The sequence below is a fragment of the Aptenodytes patagonicus genome, chromosome 1 (genome assembly GCF_965638725.1).
Source record: "Aptenodytes patagonicus chromosome 1, bAptPat1.pri.cur, whole genome shotgun sequence".
Classification (NCBI taxonomy): Eukaryota; Metazoa; Chordata; class Aves; order Sphenisciformes; family Spheniscidae; genus Aptenodytes; species Aptenodytes patagonicus.
This window is the reverse complement of record NC_134949.1, coordinates 28,482,803-28,504,613: the sequence shown is the minus strand read 5'-3', so window position 1 is coordinate 28,504,613 and position 21,811 is coordinate 28,482,803. Positions and strand designations below refer to the sequence as shown.

At 37.0% G+C, this 21,811-nt stretch overlaps 1 protein-coding gene across 2 annotated transcripts in view; it reads right to left on the bottom strand.

The window, feature by feature from the left end:
* TFEC (transcription factor EC) overlaps positions 1–21,811 on the bottom strand; it is a 95,297-nt gene that overhangs the window by 12,689 nt on the left and 60,797 nt on the right. The window contains exons 1-3 of one of the 2 annotated variants that reach the window (XM_076328647.1): positions 15,409–15,495; positions 3,748–3,862; positions 2,822–2,878 (exon numbers count right to left, since the gene is read on the bottom strand). In XM_076328647.1, coding sequence (XP_076184762.1) covers positions 2,822–2,878; positions 3,748–3,862; positions 15,409–15,471 — 235 coding nt within the window. In that variant the 5' untranslated portion in view covers positions 15,472–15,495. Of the gene's footprint in view, positions 1–2,821; positions 2,879–3,747; positions 3,863–15,408; positions 15,496–21,811 lie in introns of those variants that run through there. The other variant, XM_076328646.1, reaches the window with a different exon arrangement.

Sequence of the window (21,811 nt, the reverse complement as noted above, 5' to 3'; positions counted from 1 at the left end):
TTCTTCCTGTCTGTATGAGGCTCTTAGGTTTGTGCGGCAGCCAGCTATTTCCTCCCTAGTTGATTCCAGCTCAGGGAACTCCCTAGGTGTTATTATTTACCCTGGTGAAGTGCTCTGCCTTGGTGAGACGTATTATCTTGTCTTACTCTCTCTAGAAAGAGGAATTTCACTCAACAGATTAAACCATCTCAGGTTTTGTAGTCCTGATTCACATATTCAGGAGACAGGGTTATAATCCTCCTGGGTGTACTGTTAAGTAACGCCTTGCATCCTATTGGCATGAATGTGCTAGATCTTGTAGGAGAACACTGTACGTAAGCGCATAGCAACTGAGCAATTTAAAAGATGTATTTCAGTTATGTTGGCAAAATAATGGCAGGGCAAGAAGTTAAAGAATGTGCATTAACTATACAGTCATATGGCATACTAGCTGTTGTTTAATTAATATTTACAGTGTGGAAAAGCTCTGCAAGAGACTCATCAAAAAGTAGTCAACTAAACATTGGCTATAAAACAAGGCAAAGAAAAAAATTTGTTTACAAGTGGACACTTACAATATTCTTTTTCTTTCTATTTCTGTAGTTTTTCCTGAAAATAAACTCCAAATGATTATGCTAGTGAATTAGGGGGAAAATTCTGAAGCTTGGAATAGCGTTTCAATAGAATTTTCTTGATTTATGTCTGTTGCTGTTCAGTGGTATCCTGAGTTATCAATAATATTCCAAGTACTAAATTACACCAAAGCCAAAACAGAAAATTAATTTTTAAACTACATGGACAGGATGACCATATAGCAAATAAACATTACACCCTTAATTCTTTGTTTGAAAAAAAAGAAAAATAAAACAACCCAAAACCAAAACCAAAATACATTTAATAATATTTTAAACTCTTGCTGTTACAAGAAGAGGTTCCATTTCTTAGACCTGAATCCCTTTTCATGGTTTCATTGAGGATCCAATCTTTCAAAAGGAATGTTTTTCTAGTTCTTCCTTGGTATGAGGAGGTACAAGAACATTTCTGTAAAATGTGGACCTTAATTTAACCTGAAACATGAATGTTTGCAAAAATCAGGTTTTGAAACCTGCTTTTTCAGACAATCTCTAAAAAAAATGGTACTCATAAAAGAGTAAATCAAATTAATAAAGCCTTTATATGTAATGCATTAATATGTCCAAGTCATCGGATAGTAGAGCTATCTCCAGAGAGACTTTGAGCTCTGAAGTATACACCTGGAGCCAAACCAGAAGAGATGTTGCATGTCTGCGTGCTATCATCCTGGCATACAGCCTTCAGCTCAGTTGCCAGTGGTGAGGGACAGTTCTCAGACATGTCTTCTGTGTTCAGGAAGGATGATCTCAGAGCCAAAATAAACAATGGAGGTGAGTCCTGGCATCTCTAATGTATGCATGTGCCTGTCTTTTCCCTTCTCGCAGTTCCAGACAACTCCCACCCCCCCACCTTTCCCAGTCCAGCAAAAACTCTCCATTCCTGCCCAAACAAGACAAGCAGCAGCTGCACTGGCACTTCAAAGACGTGCTAGCAACAGGCCTAAAAATCTACATGGTCTATCTGTAATCCACAAAAACATACAGACAGAAATAAGGATGCCTTCTGGAAAGTCTAAGTAGCAGAAAGTTGTCCACGGTGGTTGCTAGCACATTGTACCAGTGGACATATACTTCCAGGTACATAATTTCATGCAAGTAAAACCATAAATCCCTCTAAGATTAACAGAATAGCCAGAGAACAAAGATATAAATAAGACAACAAAGGTATAAATAGTGGCTATTAACTAATTACCAATTTAGGTTTAAATTCATAGAATCATAGAATATCTCAAGTTGGAAGGGAGTCAAGGATCGTCGAGTCCAACTCTCAGACTATTTCTGCTGGAAAAAGTGGAAAGGAGAACTGGAAAATGTAATTGCTTTATTCAACACTTTCCAAAAAGAATCCTTCAGGTTTTTTGTTTCAAATTACTCTCTAGAGGGAGAAATTTTATAGGCAATCTTCTTTCAGCAATAAAAACGAAATTTTTTTTTATTCTGGATAAACCAAATTGTTGCTTATTTTAATAGGTTTAATATTTAGACACTGAACTATGATTTTCACTATGTTCTAAGCCTAAACTACAGAAGACTATTCCTCTAGAACTGAAATGCCTAACATCTGTACCTGGCTGCACTGTTCTCCATAAAGGAAACAGAAGTGTATCCCAGCCTACAGAGGTTAGGGGGCTTGTGTATCAGAGGAGAGTCAGAGCACCGTGAGTCTCACCCAGTCCTGCCCTGATCTCCTTTTGTGACAAACAATTTCCACAACTTTAAGTGCTTAACTACCATTTAGAAGTTGACTGATATCCTCTGCAATTTCTTTTTTCCTTCCCATCACCCATAGAGAGATACAGCCTCTCACTTGGGTGCTTCAGTACGGAGGGTGTGAAGACTCTGGATTTTCACTGTTGTTTTTTTCATCATCTGCCTCCTTTCTTGTCTGTTTTGCACTGTATTTCTTAGAGACAACATCAAGTAAAGTGTGAAGGATACATGTGCAACTGTAGAATAAAAACATAGTAGCAGGAGATGATATGGAAAGAAATTCATTACAATTTGCTAAGTGTTTTGAAAGACAAAAATCAAAGACAAATTAATTTCAGGGAAGAAAGCTGTGCGGTTGGCTGTGTTTGCAGACTGAGTTCAATTTGATTACTCTGGTAAGGCGCTGATCTAGAAAAGCAGAGACGTGGTAGCAAATGTATATTATTTCTGCATTCCCCATACATTCCATTTAATGAGATGGAAGATGAACATATACTTACTGAGATTGTGGTTATCCTTTTTTTGTCTCTCCTTTGCCATTGCTCGTGTATCTGCTTCTGACAGAAAGTAACATTTATTAAAACAGTCCTTAAGTTGCAATTTCAGTACTCCTTTCACCTTTTCAAAATGGCCTCTTGTCACAAAGAGCAGCCTTCTAGTCTTTTTACTTCATTACTCTTTTTATTATTAAACAGGATGATAAGCAAATCTATATTCTACCAGTACTAAATTTTTTAGCAACACTAGCAGGTTGCTTAAGATTTTTTTAATGCACATTTTTTATTGAAGAACATAGAAATGCTATGGAGGGGCATTTTTCTCCAATTTTCTGTATTTTACATCAGGATAAAACTTATAATACACTAATGTGAATATAGACTTGTATATCCCATAATGCAAGAGTTAATCAGATTTGTAAGATATTGAACAAACTTACTGTTTCCTCTGAGTGACACTAATAAACTGTACATGGTTGTTAGCATTCTTTGGATTAATTGAATGTAACTTTTAAAGTTGTTAATCCACTAATATAGCTTTACCTTGAATAGCTTTATTGTAAGGTTTCAAAAGAAACATTTGTTCTACCCTGGAACAAATCTAATGGATGATAATTTATTTATACTGTTGATCAGGAGCCAACATGTGGAAGAATCCACTCTGTTTCCTAAAATAATTAGGTTTATTAGAAGCATGATGTTCATAAAAAACAGGGGGCAAACATGGTTTCTGAATTGCTAAAGAGGAGAACAGAAAGAGAACATTTCTCCTTGGTCTTTGTTCTTTTCCTTAAGTGAAACTACAAACTGCAAAATTCTCAGGAATTTAATTATGGACATCTATTTCATGGGTAAGATTTATTCAACTTTTAAGAGAAACACCATCACTTCTGAAATTATAAAATACTAAAATCTCAGAGTTCTTTTACCTGTGAGTTCCCTTTTTACCGGTAGGTTAGCTGGGCAAGAAGCATTTGTGAGACCCATATTAGCTGGTGCCATTCCCTGGTCACTGTTATATATATCCAAAATGCTGCTAGATAGCTTGAGGGGTAGGGGAGGAAAGAAGAATAAGAAAAAAAAAAATAAGTTAAAGATGTAAAAGATTTAAAAAAACGTAATTCAAAGAGCAAACTTCTTTGAATATGAGTCTGGCGTTCTTTAGAAGGAGCTGTGTATATGTGTCTAAAGGGAAAGTTTGCTGTTATGTAGTATCAAGTAAAATTGAAAGTGAAGGGTCACAGTCTGCCACTGTTCCACAAGCAGCCTTCTAAGTGCCGTTTGTGTGGGTTTCAGATGCAGAGTGATGGCAGGATATGGCCCCCAGTACCTGTTTTTTAATTACTTCTATACACTATTTTCCAATAACAGGGTTACCACAACCGCACTTCAAACATGAATTAGGTTGAAAGTAAAAATAACCTTGCTGGTTTTGACCTACTCCCCAGTGATTTTTTAACCACATCACTAAACTCTGAATTGGTACTTCATACTGTGCCTGGTTTAACAGTATAAAGATTCAGTGACCCAGTTAGATGCGATAGTTAAAATTGGAGTGGACAGAACATCAAAGAATATGCTTTAAGGAAAGAAACTGTGCTGTTGTCAGGACAGACCAGATAACCTAATGGTTATAACATGCATAACATATATGATCATGTATACCATTATCCTTATTACTTTCCAAAATATAATATAACATTATTTAAATAAACTCATAGAATGCACTTAAAGAGAAGTAAAGATAAAGTATGTTTCTATGGATTCCAGATAATTACCCAAATATTACTTTTACTTGAATAATTTTACATATCTGAGATAACTGTAAAATATGTAGAAGTTTAGTAAAGAACAGTTCAGGCTTCACTCAGTTTCTATGACCATATAACCAACCTTTCAGCATTGGTCATTATCTTATATATTTCTGTATGTTCATGTGAAAACAGCTGTGTAAAAAGAGTCCGAGTCCAGGTTCACAAAATTGCTTTCTAAGGTGATAAAAGGAACATTTTTTTTTTCATTTTACCATGCATACAAAGTTTGTGCAGACATTTTTTTTCTCCTTTTGGGGCCAACATACAGGACTCAGACATTGAGTTTGGGTCCAGCTGGCCAAGAAACAAAAACGAGGAAAAAGTGGGTGAAAAAAGTGAGGAAAATTGTGACTAAAACTACTGACTTGAGACAGAAAATCATCAAAGAACATGAGGAGTTATTTAAGAAAATTGCTTTTCGTAGACAAGAAAACATGTTTTTACAGATCTGCACCCATGGATCTTGAAACACCCTGGAATTTTTCAGGCAGGTCACCAAGACACCAAGCATAGTTCTGCTGGGAACCAGCTTTTTTTAGACTCTGATCATTTCTCTTCTTGTAGAGACTGTGAGCTTCACCACAAGTTATTCTGAATGAAGACACTTTCCCAATGACTTGCTTAGTGCAAAATTGTTCCATGCTTGCTATATTTTTATATTAAATCTGAAATTGTAAATAAGTTTTATTTTTAAATTATAATTTTACCAAATTAGCTAATAACTTCACTAAATTATCTGAGAACCTAGCTTGTGTTAAATTCTCCTAGTTGTACAACCCACAATGAAATTAAGCAATCAGGATTCTTTTTAAATACACATAAATAACATGCTCATTTTTAAAGTAATTTGTAGAGGTTTATTACTTAGGAGAACTGACAATTCTTAAATACCATTAGAAATCACAACACCAAGTCAGTTTTGAAAATCTGCTTACATATTTGATCTTTCAATGAAAATACATTTTTAAAGAATGTTTGGAATTCAGTTGAGTATTACTCAAGAACAAGCTATGTTTAATATGCAGGATTTGAACGCTAAGCGCATTCGCACGTTAAGCACCTTTGTTTCATTCCTGAGTGGTAAACTGACAAGTATTACAGAATTCACTGCAGCTTTAACTTTGCATTTTCTTTGTTCCAGGGATAGTATAACTATATTACAAGAGTGAACTCATATTAGCTCTAGACACATATTTAATGACTTCCTACATTCATGTAAATGAATTTGGCTTATTGAAATGATATGAAAACAGAATTTTCATATTTAGTGCTGATATAAAAAATTGAGAGTCACTGTGACTCCTACACTTATTCCAGTGGACTTTGGATAAGGTTGTTGTGTGGTTTAGGCTACTGTTTTTGTGAAATGCTAGGAAATAGTAATCACTGAAAATAATATAATCTAATAAATAATCTAACAAATGAGAAATGCATATCTATCATATTTTACATATTTCACACAGCTGTGCATGTGAGTTCAATAACTTGCATGAAACTGGTGGTAACCTTTTTAATTTATAAGATTATGAATACCATTCATGAAAAAATCAGAATTGTAAACCACAGTTTGACACACACACATGAGATACATCAATGATTACTTCTAATTTTCAGGCAGTAATTCATCTTTATCCTTGAAATATAGTTAAATTTCTATAGTCTATTCACAAAGGTGTGAATTCAAACAACAAGGCCCAAATCCAAGAGAAAAGATCATCGACGGCCAGCTTAGCTGATAATGAAAAAATAATACTGACACACCTGAAAGTTCAGAAGTGTGTGAGGGTTCAAAAGAGGGTGAGTAAACTCAACTTAAAGCCAAAGGTAGGCATTTCAGCTGAATTTGATTACACAGTTGATGAAGGTACTTCCACCTAACTCAGCCGCCATTGTCTGGAGTGATAAGAGTTCATATGCCTCCTTCCATCAGCAGAACCGCTGGGGCAGTGTCATTCCACACAGCCAGGGCTGCAAGCGAGTATCTGTCCATGGTCTATGTCTGGCTGCACTAATGCTTCCATCAAGCAGTGGAAGGCATGAAACATTTTCCCAGCTGTCCCATATCATCTTTGTTTCACACAGATGGTCTCCAGCATTTTTCCCCTCATCATTTGGCAATTTTTATCACTCATTAGGAAAGCAGAGTCATAACTCCATGCGGAGATGATGAAAATGAAACCCAAACCCAAGTCATTCATCTACTGATGGCTACAATCCTATAACCTTGCTAATTAGAATGATTCACATATGTGTTAATCACTAAGAGTGTCAAAACCAGCGTTCTGCCACTCCATTAAAGAGAAACTTTGATCTAGTGCTAACCGTCCTAAATTATTCTCCAGAACCTGGACATCAGAGAATAACTCTATTCAACAGCACTGTCACAGAGAGCCTACAAAATTCTCACTCATTTACCTGTCTGAAAACACTAATTTCTGGGCTGCAGAATCTGTCTTTCTGATTGAAACATTCACAGGTGTGACAAATATGACCATTTTTAATAACCCATAGGTAGGGTACTCTTGAGGAATAGAGAACGGCAGGTTTTACCCTCTTTAAGTCTGTCATCATCTCAGTCAGTGCACTGAAGGATTGGATAACAGAATAAACAGCTTACTCATCTGGCTGTAAAAACAACACACAAAAAAAGTTTCTTTTCTTCATACCTACAACGCTTCCAGACTTAGGTTTGCTGTCTCCCTTCAGCATTTGTCTGGGTGGTTCTGCTCAGTACAAAAGCAGTTGTGCCAATCGCACTATCAACTGCCTCTTTCTTCCTGTTCTACTTAGTAGAAATCTCAAGTACGTTGTAATGGCCACTACAATGGGTAAGTGGCTTCTCTGTGGACAGAGCCACTGGTGATCTCCCTTGGACACCGTCTTCATTCTCATTTAGCCAGCACAGCATTTTCGCACTTACAGTAGGGCAAAGTGGGTATAAAGCACCAGAAAATTAGACTACCTTTGACAGTCGCTGTGTTCGTACAGAAATGGTGACACATGGAAAAATCTGCTATGAATTAGTGTGTGAGGAATAACTCTCAATGTCAGGATTCAGGATCAGGAGAAGAAATAGGAGGTGATTAATCTGACCTGTCTTGGACACTTAGAGTGAACCGAATCACCTCCGTTTCTTCTTATTGACTCCAAAGGAAGCCTGGGGTGACTGTTGCAGGCCTTCCACATGTACCTTCCTTCACGAAACCACACTGTGCTCCTAATGTGAAAATTTCCAAATAAACTCTTATTTTAAAAATCACATAAGAAAAACAAAGCAAATCAGACTGGATCTTTCTTGACAAATATTCACATTTCTGATTATGGAGGAATTTTAAAAATACAAAGTAAAAAACGTATCAAACTATTTTGTTGAAACTCTCTACCTGTATTTGCCCTGCATTGATATCAAGCATGGAAAATCCCAAGGAATTTCCTTGCTAATGTTACTGAACACTGAGAACAATCTTAAAATAGAAATTGGTCAATCTTGATACAACATGAGGAAAGATACTTTTTCATCTGTCAAAGCAGGAAGTTCTTTTAGAAATGTAGACATCTGGGAAATAACTGATCTTTAAATTATAAAATTAAAATATATATATCACAATATATATTCTATATATTGTGATATATATAATATATCTATAATGTATCACAATATATTATAGAAATTGTGTGTCAAAATACATCTAGTTGTTTGGATATGCACTAAAACTCCATACACAATAATGTAATTTATTTCTTACAATGTCATGTAAGCGGGGAAATTTTCTGCAGTACTGAGGCTTCAAATAGCTTCCAGTTCTACATTACAAGATAAATATATACATTGACATAATCTTACAAAAATCCCATGCAATCTTACTAAAAGTACAAATCATTTGCAATGGCATAATTATATGATATTTATACAATGATGATCTTACAATTATATAGCACTGTCAAACCTGATGAACCCCAAAGCACTTTAAAACTCCAGTTGATTACACTGCGTCAAAAGCATGTTCTTGCTTTCGGTTTAGAATCATAGAATCATAGAATCATTAAGGTTGGAAAAGACCTCTAAGATCATCGAGTCCAACCGTCAACCCAACACCACCATGCCCACTAAACCATGTCCCTAAGTGCCGCATCTACATGTCTTTTAAATACTTCCAGGGATGGTGACTCAAATGAGATCATTTGAGATGTGGAAACATGTACATTTGGGTATGAACATTCATAAGTCCCAGGAAATAATCTATTTATCCTGCAGGTGTCGTGAGCTATATTGGTTCACACCTGTGTTGTTCTGAGAGGTCCTGGTAACTCACATCAATTCCAATCTTTCCATACATGATACGCATATTTATGTATGTGTGTCTGAGAATTTAGATGCAAGTGGCTTGTAAGGGGTGAGCCCACACACAGTAAAAATAGCAGTATATAATTAGCCATTTTTCCTGCTTCTAAAATGCAACCAGCTTTGGACAAAAGATTAACAACCTTTAACACAGCAAATGGTTAAGTGGGAATAACCAGTGACAATGTGGTACAGGAAGAGGATAATACCATATCTAATTACAACTGCAAGGAGCATTAAAGAAAGCAGACTGTAATTAACAAAGTTAGCATTTGGCAAGGACACTGGGGTTAACGTTCTTCCTTTTGTATAAAGTGTCATGGGATCTTCAATGCCTGTGTGCAAAGACTGGAACATGAGAATTTCCATTCACGGGGCTCAGTCCTGAAAGATGCTCAACTTTGAAGCTTAGACCAATTATAAAAGCAAACTTCGGCTGAAGTACCTGCGCGAGTGCCTGGCTTGAGCTCAGCAGCACCTCGCAAGAGCCTGTGACCTTGTGCTTGCTGGCAGTGTCCAAGACAAGTACTGTAAAGGCCTCATCCAGAGGAGCTTGTTATATTCAATACTTGGGTCTGAACTGCTATGCAGGCAGGATTGTGTGGCAAATATTAAGGGTTCGTTACCCACATGGATGTCTAGCAATGGACAGCTGTGATCACATTGCAGTCTCTAATACCAAGTCATGCTTCTTTTTTAAAGGCAAACATTACTAAGCCAGGAAAAACGTCGCCTCATTAATGAAATAATGTGGTATTCCAAATCCCATAGCATGGCAGCTATTGGTAAATGCCATGTAATTTCAAGGAAGACTTAAACCAAATAGCATTCCCATATCTTCCAGGAACAAAAGAGAAGGATTCTTAATAGGATAATAAAATACATGGATAAGGGTTGTCTGTGCCTGTTCACCTGTAGTCCCTAGACAGCTCTATGTCACGACAGTGTTCACTTACATGATCACATACTATTTGAGTATTTTTCCATTTTGGCTGATCTTTGCATGATGTGTTTGCATTACAGAAACATTCAAGTCTATAAGGATCATGGCTCTATCACAGTCAATGTTGCACAGCTAGAACATAACAGCCCAACCCTCTTCCAAAGTCAGCTAGATTTTTCTTAATTTAAAAATTCTGCTGAATGTGGTAATGCCCAGTCTGGACTAGAAAGCATTTCCTGGATATTGGGTTCATTTAACATATCATCACATAATCCATTTTATAAACCAATAATGTTCTGTCTAAAATCAATTAGTTTTCAAACCTCCAATATTTTTATTTGGAGTATGTTCCAAAAGTTGAATGACAGCAAATTATTGTTAAAAAGCTTTCTTTTTATTTCCGTTCCTAGACAAATTTTATTTTGGTTTTGTGTTCCTTTAACTTATATAGTTCACTGTTTAACATCCCCATGTGATTATTGTGAGTGACCACAGCTCCCTTAAGCCTTTCGTTTACTAAGTTGAACAGGCCATGCTTCTTTAGCCAGACTTCCCATGCTATGATATGACCTAACAGGCCTGTCTCTACCTTTCCTGCCTTGAATTAGTTTTTCTGAAGGGTCAACACCATTATTTGTCTACAGCATTCTAAAAGTTTTGTACCCAGTGAATTCCTCAGTGGATATTTCCTTGTGTCTCTTGGAAATCTCTCTCGTGATGGATCCTAAGATCATATTTATCTCCTTTTTGCAGTCCCATCATTTTGATGGCTTATAGTCATCCTCTGAGCAACTAATGTAACCAGATCTTTCTCTGTCATCTCCAGTTAATGAGCTCTCAGCTTACTGCAGACATTCCTGTTATTAGTATTTAAATGAATGACCTTGCACTCAGTACTATTACATTCCTTCCATTTATACTATTCTGTCATCACAGTCATATAATTCTTCCTCTATGATATGCTCATCCTCCTTCGTATTGGCAATACTTTCTACTTTTGCTACCGCAGTAAGTTTCATCAGCATAAATGTATTTTTTGTACCAAGGTCACTAATGAAAATATTAAATAAACTGAGGCTCAGGATTGATTCTTGGAGCACTTCATTAATATATTCTCTTTTAACAAAAACTTTATCATCTCTTTAGCTCACCCCTTAACCTGAAAAGAATCCTGTTCAGTTACTTTCTATATAATCTCTATTGCATTTTACTAATATGCATTCATAAAAGAAGGCTATAATCAACAAACCCTGGATTTGCAGGGCTAGCTAGAACAACTAATTCCAGTAGCTCTCCATACATCCAAAAGGATGTCACTAATCATGGAAGTGATGGAGGGTATGTACATTTTTAAAAAGCAGACACCTTACATGTTCTAGTTACCTAAAATGGCTAAAGCCTAGGATAGCAAGAACTTTTCACCAAAGGCATCTGGACTGTCCTGACAGGTCAAAACAATTCATCAACTAGTCTGCTTTCCCTCGAGGGACCTGGGAACAGGCAGCAGGATGGACTGTCTTGTTAGTGGAGCCTTATTTCCAACTACCATCTCTCCCAGGATCTTATTTCCTCACAGTCACATTCACAAGCCCAAGTTTAGGATCAGAAGGGTCAGGATGCCCCCAGAAAATACAGAGATCAGGACCAGACTGCCTCTACCAGAGGTCTTCATTCTGCCCAGGTCAGAAGAGCCCATGAAAAAGAGGGCAAGTGGGAAGCAAGCTGCGGGAATAGCCCTGCTAGCAGAAACTTCCTTTGATACCCTCTTTTCCAGGGTTAATAACTGCAGACATGCAACTCATCAAGTGTGTCTGCATGCCTGTATTTTCTGCAGTAACAGAAGTATGGCATACCTGCAGAGCAGTTGATGTGCAGTACAGACGGTTCTGAGGATCATTGGCCCTATTACACATGGTCAGATTGCCTGTACTGCACCTACAGACTTGGCAAACTCACGTAACAGGGAAGCATAACACACGCTGCTTTACTTGTCACAAGAAGAAACTATGTGGCTGCCTAACCTGAAAGGCTGAGTACTACATACGCAAGAGAAAATTTCTTTTGGTGCTTGGTGAAAATTAGTACTTGCTCAGACTCCATCTAGAATAAAGTGTTCACAAGTGAAATATTAATACAATACTTTATTCTCCTCCCCCCCCAAAATATATCCCACTTAAATCATGTTCTCATGAACCTAATTGATAGCATCACTTCAAAGAACAGTTTTGTAAAATAAGGCTACTTCTCCTTAGCCACAAAACAATGTTAGCATCCATCCCTTTCAATGTTTTCTTGCTTATTCATTTTAATTAAAAAATCAAAGCAGGGATTTTACAAAGTTTTTATACTATTATCCCATATATGCATCCCAAATGTAGAAATCTAAATTTGGAACTGTGTCCACAGCTCATTTTACATATCAAGTAAAAGTTTGTTCACTATTTGTGTTACTGGGGTACAAAACATAAAAAACTCATACTTAAATCCTTGTCATTCCTTTCCTGTTTATTCATGACAGGTAAACAAAACTATTTTTCAGTGTTTGAAGTTTGCGGATGAACTTCAAAATGTGCACTGAATTTGGCCAAATAGTGAGTTGATCAATAAGTGTATAATAACCCAGTCATTGCAAATCCATTTTCTAAATAGTAATATCTGGTACACTGGGTGCTTCCATTTTTGACAAGGGGAAAACTGGGGTAATTCTTGTATCTTCAATGTGTGTTTTAGTAAATTGTGACTTTTCACCTAATTCAAAGGTATTGCAGACAGGATGAATAATCTTGTGGGTGAATACAAGTCCTGTACTGAGAAGACTGTGGTTCAACCTCTGGCTTTCTTTTGCAATTGCTGTGTTGCTTGAAGAAAGTTGAACAACATAAGCTGTGATATCCTTTTTCTTTGTAAGGATGTGTTTACACTGTCAACTGTCAAAAAAGGTGTAGCATACTGATTTTAGAGTCTAGAACAAGAAGATCCCATTCACAGATAAATGTTTTAAGTCCTTTTGTAATTGCAATACAAAATACTTATATTTGAAAATAGATAGTCTTTAGTAATAACTAATACCCAAATGTTCCAATTCCTCTTTTTATTATCTAAAAAGAACAGCAGAAAAGCAAATGCTTCCCTTTTCAGTCTTGTTTTCCTTTGAACAAATTGTATCTCCTTCTATATTTGTCTTTAACATGGTTCATAATTACACACTCCTCATCCAGGGACTTAATGTTCAGATATATTATATTACATATTATATATTATGCATGAAAACTGGTTCATTTTTTATCTTCAAATAATGATCATCAAGCTGGTTCATTATTCATCAGAGAAAAATGAACTGTTCATATTCCCAGTTACAGTACATTCCTGCCCTGATCATATACATAGAAGTCCATTGTCTAGATAAATGTCTGATCAAATATGACCAAGCAAAGGAATATTCTGGACAATCAGGCTTTCGCAGGAGAGTTCTTTTCTTTCAGTTATCATCTCTTAATTATATTTTTTTAGCTGTTCTTGGCTTTTCTGGTTACAAAACTAACATAACAGACATGGACCAAAAGTGAAGTGATGTTGTGATACTGTCACCATCCAACTTGCAGCTGAAAATCAAACGTCACAGGAGTACTGTCCCACTAACCTCCAGGGTCTGAAACCTAAAGATGGCAATTAAATGACAGCTCTGTTAGCTGTTTTACTAAGATTATTTCACTAGTAACACCAGCTAATGCACTAATTCCTGGTTCCATCCAACTTCTTCTATTTCTCTGGCTACCATATGTAAATGCATATACCAAATCATTCAAATTCTTCCTCTAAAAACAATGACCAACCATCAGCACAAAAACAAAAGAAAAGTGAAAAATTGAGGCTGAGGGACAAGTGAAAACCAGATTTTTTTGCAGGATTAGAATATGGGGCATTTTCTCTTAAATATAGATGCTAACATCTCTATTACCAGTATTTATATTATATATTTTATATATACATTATATGCTTTATATTATATCCTCTTACATTTCATATATCACCTAAGTATCTGAATACATTACAGTAAGGTATTTACTGATTTCTGTGATCTAGTGTGTTCAGATGGATTAACATGTACCATGCAGAGTTTCCTTTTGGTTGAAATACCTTTCTGTAGCGGTTGATTTCAGATATATTCACAAGTGTTTATTTATAGTGTAAATATAAATGCATAGTTAACTACTTCATAAACTACTGTACACATATAGTAAAGGTCATAGAAGGCCTTGGCTGATGGAGAAGGAGGTGCTAAGAAAAGCAATTGAATCTTTCAGGAGTTTATTTCTCAAAATGGCCTTCAAGAAATCTCTGCATTTTCCACAAGTTAGCATTATCTTGCAGTAGGAAGCTTGACTGTGCCTGGAGGACAAAGTAAGTGGCCACTGTTGTTGCCTCTGAGCTCACAAGACTTTTATACAACCTATGTAAATGCCATTGACAGAAATTCATAAAGTTTAGCTCCAGAACTGATCATAACCTATACGTTACAGACCCCAAGGAGCTTAATGTAGCCTTCTCTATTATCTGTCATCTACTAAGGACTTCAGGTCTTGCATTGCTGTATACAGACAACAACACGAGACATGCAGCAGAGGCTGCACATCAGGGCTTTGTGATAAGACAGAATCTGCCTGGTGGCCCCAAACAGCAGGAATTTGCTTGCAGATCCTGCTGCACAGGAGCTTAGAATTAGTGAGGAGTGCATATTAGAATTAGAAACTTGTTTTATCTATCCTTTTCTCTTACCTCTCTTTAACATGTGCTACGCTCTGAGATGAAGACCATGTTTGTAATAGGTATTTACATACAAACAACTGTATATTTTAGAATAATACTTCCATTTATGTCTATTTACCTTTCTGAAAGAGAAAACCAAAGAGGAAAAATGGAACTTTTCCTTCGTTTCATAGTTATGAAAAAATTGACTCCAGTTGCATGAAGCTTGAGTCTTCTGTCTCCCTTCAGCCAGAGAGGTCTACCCCCAAAATAGAGAAGGGTTATTAGACATTGTGCTGTTACAGCGTTAGAGACAGAGCTGAGCTATTTGGGCATTTTGCACAGCTTTTGAGTGCTGCAGCTGTGTAAAAGTGGACCATAATTCTTCTCCTGACCCAAAGTATTGTATGCTCTATGCTATGAAGACCTTTTCTACAGCATGAGGTAAATTACAAGCACTCATACCCAACCTGTATGGAATACTCAGAGCATACAAGAGAGCTGTACACTGCCCATTTCAGCCTCAAACTACTATATCGTATGAAATACTGAAAACAAACCTTCATCTGGCACCTGTATGACATTCAAAACAGCACTGGCAGTGATAGCAAAAGACACCCCCAGCTGCAGAAAACAGGCCTGAAGAGTTCTCAGCTTGTGCATTTCTTTGTTAGTTCTCTGCAACTGAAAGACACCATTTCCTATCTAGCTCTACTGAAGAAAGACAAAGAAAATATTTGCTCACCAGTTTTATTTTTGAGGAGTCTATTATTTCCTCAATAGCTACCGACTGTTCTTTCTCCTTCATTTTTCTTTTTCGTTAAACTTGGAAACGATACCGGGGAGTGCTAGACAGAAGTTTATATACTTAGGTGAACTTTGATTCTTCCTTGGACTTTAAGACTAATCTAGTGTAGAATGTGATTGACAAAGCATTTTCATTGATGTTATGCAGCCTTTTCAGGTTACCCAACCTAAGCAAATGAGGTTGGTAATGTTTACTCTGGCCCTTTCTCTAAAATGGTTTTGAACTTTAGCAGATTTTATAAACTTATAAAGGTTGCCAAATGACCTCGGTATTCACTAAATAAAAAATACTCACGATTATGCAGCAGGGGGCTGCCTAGATCAGCAATACTATATGCACCTCTAATGGAAACCTGGTTTGACTTCATGATTGAATAATCACAGAAATTATTGAATAAAATAATTTGGAGGATACCTACTTGAATTTCTTTTTTCTGTATTATTTCCAGGAATGGAAGAGACAGCAGTTTTTGTAATCCATCCAGATGGTAACCATCAGTATTTGACGAATAATTAATACAAATTATTAATGCCATGATGAGAAACTGTGACCTCAAAGACCTTGTAATAGCAGTGAGATTTTGCAGACAGACTGCACTGTGCTTTTATCAATAAATAGTGTCTCCATAAAATCAAATGCAGAGTTAACAGATTCAATCAGAACTTTATACGAGCTGTAGTTAACAGAATCATAAAAATTAAAGAAGAAAAACCTCTATCCTGTCTTGTCCTGATCTAACCTCTAGTCCATGCCTGTACAACACAAGATTTTTTCAAATGTCAAAGGAGCTGACCAAATACAAGTGAGCCACAGGGCAACTGAGGATTTTCTTCATAAACTGTTTTCCTGCAAGAGTGACAGAAGTGGAGCAATCACAATGGAATTGACTCCAAAGTGGACTGGAAGCAGACTGTAGCTCCCAATCTTAATGAAACTGCGCTGTGAATGTATGGAATGAAGTGGTGCAAATGAAGCAGTGAAACCTTGCAGGATCCCTCAAGAGGTGACCTATTGCAAGGCAACGCCTTTGCACAGCACTCCCTGTGCTGCTGCCATTCCCCGTGCCCGGCTGGCCCACCGGCTCAGCCCTGACATCTAACAGCTAGCAAAACCCCTGCCTTTCAGCATGCCCAGGTGCTTTTGCTTCCCCTCTCTGTTAGCGATTCCTCTCTCTCCCACTCTTTACACCCAGTCAGTTACAGAGGCCTTTTAATGATTTCACTAGAGGCCCCTTTATCTTACAGCCAGCCACTTGAGTTCTTGGAGAGGGAGCAAAGCAGATGTGAAAGCCGAGAAGAATCAATCTACACCTTCCCTTGTTACAGTGCTGGGCAACACGGAGCTCCTTAGCGTGCAGAGGAAAAGAGTGGCTGTCTTGGATTCAGAGTTGTATGGAGATGGCCCAGCAAATGCACAATCCACAACAGGTAGTTCATTATTTCTTTCTGCCCTTATTCAAACCCAGAAGTACCAGACAAGCCAGATCTGTGCTGTTCTGTTTCTTCCTACACCACCCAACCAGGAGATGACTAGCAATGGGATCTGTGGGATCTGCTGCCCCTTAGCTGTTGCTTCTAATCATAACAAATAATAATAGATTATTATCCAATATAATGTTTTAGTGTTATGTAATTATTTGCTGATTATCTAAGAATTAAACCAGGTTTCAATTGAGGTGCAGTGCCATTTCATTAAAATGGCACAAAAAGCAACAACATTTGGTTTTTTAATTCTTCTTTTCCCAGCATATAAATACCACATACATCAAGTCAGATTCAAAGAAGGACTGAAGAAATTTGGTTAGATTCACAGATAGACGAAGTTCCCAACAACAGATTCATTGTTTGTGACAGCTCTAAATCTCTGAGGTGATATGAACTTCAAAGCACCGATGACACCATAATGATTTCAGTATGCAGTTAGAGCTGGAGCTGTTGAAGGAATTAATGCTGTTTCAAATCTTTAAGTATTTCTTTCCTTTAAAGGAAAGAACAATTTTGGAAAATATTTTGCAGATTTCTTTTTTAAAATAACTTGTTTTAACAGCTATTTGTTCCAGCTTTGTCTAGGACTGCCAAAGCTATTTTATTCCCTGAGTGAGAATAATTCTTCAGATCACACTTATGGTGCATTATTCATATATAATAATAAAATCTGTGCTTTCTATTGGTTAGAAGCCATTGCTTTCAGGAAACATTCCTGCTGGCAAGCTTATTCAGGGGAAAAATTAAAGAAAACATTTCTTAAGTATTATGAATAAATCAACATAAAAACATTTTTTCTTGGCTCTATTTACTACTGGACATGGTAAAAAATCAGTGAAAAGGTTTTCCATGGAGAAGCTTTCCATTTTCTCCTAAGCGATCCGAAAGGAACTGCTCCATTTTGTTTAGTCATTCAACACCTACTACTCCAGCACCAGTGAGCCCACCTGATTCAACAGGTCACCAGCTGGGCCACTGTGAGGGATTTTTTTAAGTCCAGTTTTATGGTAATGCTCCACCCCAAGCACTACACTGCACTACTTCTTAGCTCTCACCACCAGCCATCTAACTGCTACAGTCTCTCTCCCTGGGCTTCTTCAAGAATACTTCTGAAAGCTCTTGTTTTCTTCTGCACCAGAACAAAAGACAACTTAGAATCCTTGGAAATGTTCACAAAATTACGTTATTTTCCGGCCTGTCCCACCCAGCACAGTGCAAGGGAAGCCTGTGCCCTTGCAGAACATTAATATCCTCTCATTTTATTCTCATTCCATGCCAGTCAATCTCCTAATGCTTTTGATGTAAGTTTTAGTGGACTGCATGTCAAGTAGAGGATATTATCCCAGTAGCTGTACAGTGATTATCTGGGCTACAGCAGTTATTTCTGAATGAAAGTACTGGTAAAATGCCAAATGTTTTCACAGAGATCACTGTTGTGCTTGCTAAATTACTGGGTTTTCTGGTGAGTCCTAGGGCTGTACACATATATTAGCAAAACAAAACAACATTTAGTAACAAGTAGAGACTCACTAGGTCACACGCTGCCAAATCTAACCCTAAAAGCACAGAGATGCTAATTTTTAACTCTGCTCTTTTCTGGCTCTCTTCACTGTGACTAATGCTCTCCACATCTCCCTTGACACAGCATGTTTCTTAAACTTCCCTTTTTCAGATATTAAAAGGAATGTAGACCACAGCTTTTTAGAACTTGCCCCAAACTTTTAATGACGGTGTCGTATGTTTTACACTAACAGACCTGCACATCCACATTTCCTGTGTTCTGAGCATTTGGAGGTTAATAAACTTTAAATTCACTACAGAATGTTGAATAGACTGTAGGGATTTTGAATAAGAATGAAAGTCTGATAAAAACGAAAAATGTTTACTTTTCAAATGTTTGTCACCATATCTGACATACATAACATTATTTAGCTCATACTCACTCATATTTTCTTTGTTTCATTTTTTTAATGATTCCTGTAAGGTCAGGAAGAAACCTGTTGCTCCTAATATGATATTCAGAGAAGAAATGGATTTCTTACAATATAAATAAATACGTTTCTGTCTGTTAGTAAAGAGTTTCATAAGACTAAATTATTATGACAAGGAAAAATGACTTTAAATTGGTATCTTCAAGTTTTCTTTATTAAATCCTACCTTCTTCATGGTGAACAAACAATTTTCATCAAGTGATAGTTCGTAAGAATAGTTATGATTTGATTTCGGCTATATTTTCTGGACAAAGATGTAGCTGAGTTTACAAATACTTTCAAAAGAATCAAGACCTCTTGCATATAGGGAGGACCTAGTCTTGTACTTCAACTCAACTTCCAAAAAAAAATTATAAAAAGTAGGTTTCTACCTTTAGGGTACTGTTAAGAGCAATAGAAACACAGCCAGAGAATTCCCTACTTTGAGCAATTCTTAAGTTGCCACCCAAAACCAGAGTGTTTTATAAAATTATGAATTTGGGGCCAAACACAATAAAAGCCAGACAATCCACTCTTCAGAAGCTGTAATAATTTTAATGAGAGATGGAGGGATGTTCTTGTTTTCACTTCTCTGATTCTACTAATACATGACTGTAATTCATTAATTCAGGGTCAGACAATGAGCCTCTGAGCAATTATTCACATGAGTGGTCTCATAGAATTCAATGTCCTCATTTAATGTGCCATTAAAATGGTACATGGGTGCATCTAACTAAAGCAAACATTAATTCACTGCAACACACAACAGGCAGCACTGCAAAGTCTCTAATATCAGCCACTATCTATTGAGAAAAATGAGAAAATAAAATGGCTTCATGAATTTGGCTTGTTCAAGAAAAGATTTTGCTGAAAAAAACTCAAGCTTTATACGATATTCAGAAAACCAGGAGACTCAGATTTTTTCAGAATTTTAGAGAAACTACTTTGCACAGTTTGGACAAATTCAAGACAATGCCAAGAAGGGAAAAATCTAAGATGCAATCCTAAAAATACTTAAGCATTACACTGGAGAAGTGTAAGGAGGAAGCAAACACCAAATCAGCCAGGCACATGGGCAACCCAGTCTCATTTGCGATCTCACTTACTCTATGTTGATGGCAGCCACCATAGCCAGGCGCCTTGTGCAGAAGTACATAAGAAGTAATATGAACCTCTGTTTAAGTACAGCACAACCCCAGTTCCTCTTCTCAGGAGAATTAGGTGTTTTCTCATTCCTGATCATGTCTCCTAGTCCAACACTGTTGTAATATGTACATTTTTAACTCAGATAAAGAAAATGTTATTACGTTTGATGTGATGACGAAAAACTGGATCTAAAGAACATATTTTCTACCTGCCTTTCTATCTTTCTCTATTGCACAGCTTATGACCACAATTTTGCAGGCAGGTTTAGAATGTTGCCTGAAAGATGCCATAAAACCCTGAGTCACAAGCTAAATGCCTGAAACCACTTCCATCTGCCCATTTCTTTCATATATTTTTGGAGTACACGTTGCCAAAAGAGAAGACAGAAGAGGCAGAGACACTGCTTGATTGCTTCCACACTGGCGCAGCTCGCATGCCTTGTTGGAGGCAGGCTTCGTTTTGCCATGGTATTGCACAGAGAGATTTGGAAATACACACTATTCCCTGGCTTACCTAGCAGCCTGGTGATTTCCTCAGCACAAACAAAAATCTAAATACAATTACCTGGCCCACAGGCATTGCAGAAGTCTCAAATCTTTGCAGGTAAGATACCAGCTAGGCCAAAAAGTCACCGCATATTTCCTTGCTCATCAAGAACAGGGTATTCAAGACATTTTAGAGATATGTCCTTCATGGCTGAAGATAAAGGCTAATGAGGCTGGAATTAGCATAGATTAACATCATCCAGTTTTAAAAGGTGTTAAGGGAGTGTGAGTCTAATCCAAAACCCAGAATTCATGCCTCTCACCACCATCCCACAGTACCATACCTGAAAGGATCCTCCCCTGCCTCATGTTAATTTGAGCCAAAATATTAATTCACTCCCCAGGGAGCCTTTCTTTGCTATGTTCTGTACTGAGGTATGTATTAATCAGGCTGACTCTATTAGTTCTGTAGCTGGCATGCAAATGCCAGGTATTCACGGAACTATTAATTGCCATTAATATTGGACTATGTAGTGGGCAACACAGAGGCTTAGAGATCTTATTTCTCAATGTATTTTTGTAGCCAGTGATGTTCTATAGTCAGAAAAAGATGTTCCTCCAGTGGGTGATTAAGAGCAAGCACCTGACTCTGTATTCCGAAATGAGCTTTGTAGGCTGTCAAAGCCTGTGAAAATCCTTCTGCCTTCACCGGAGTGAAGTTTCCCTTTATCAGTACCCATTTTAAGGCCCTGAGGACAAAATCTGTGGAAAAAGGTTCCCAAGATAAATCGGGGTTGAGAGAACAAAGAACATCCCTTCTATAAAGTGTGTTGCATTACAGTTATTGATAGGTGTTATTTTCACAAATAATAATCCTCTATGCGTTGTTGTATCCAGAAAAGTTCCATCCTCCCTCTTCAAATGTGTAGCATATGTGGAAATGTAAGTAGCCTTTGTTAATCCTCTGTCACTTCTTTACAAAAAGACATTACAAAATTATAACAGGTTGCTACAATTATTCTTATAAAACAATTCATCTGAAAAGTGACATTTGTCATCTTTGTTCTTGAAATTATTCGACTAAGTGCAACTTACCTTTATGAAAGTCAAGAAATAGAGCCCACCCTTGCTTCAGCATAAGACATTGAAGAAAATACTGTACTGTAGAAACTATTACATGGGGAAGCTTTGACTTTTATAGATGAAGTAGATGGATATTTAAGCAAGACTTTAAAAGGCCTTCTAGGGTCTAGAG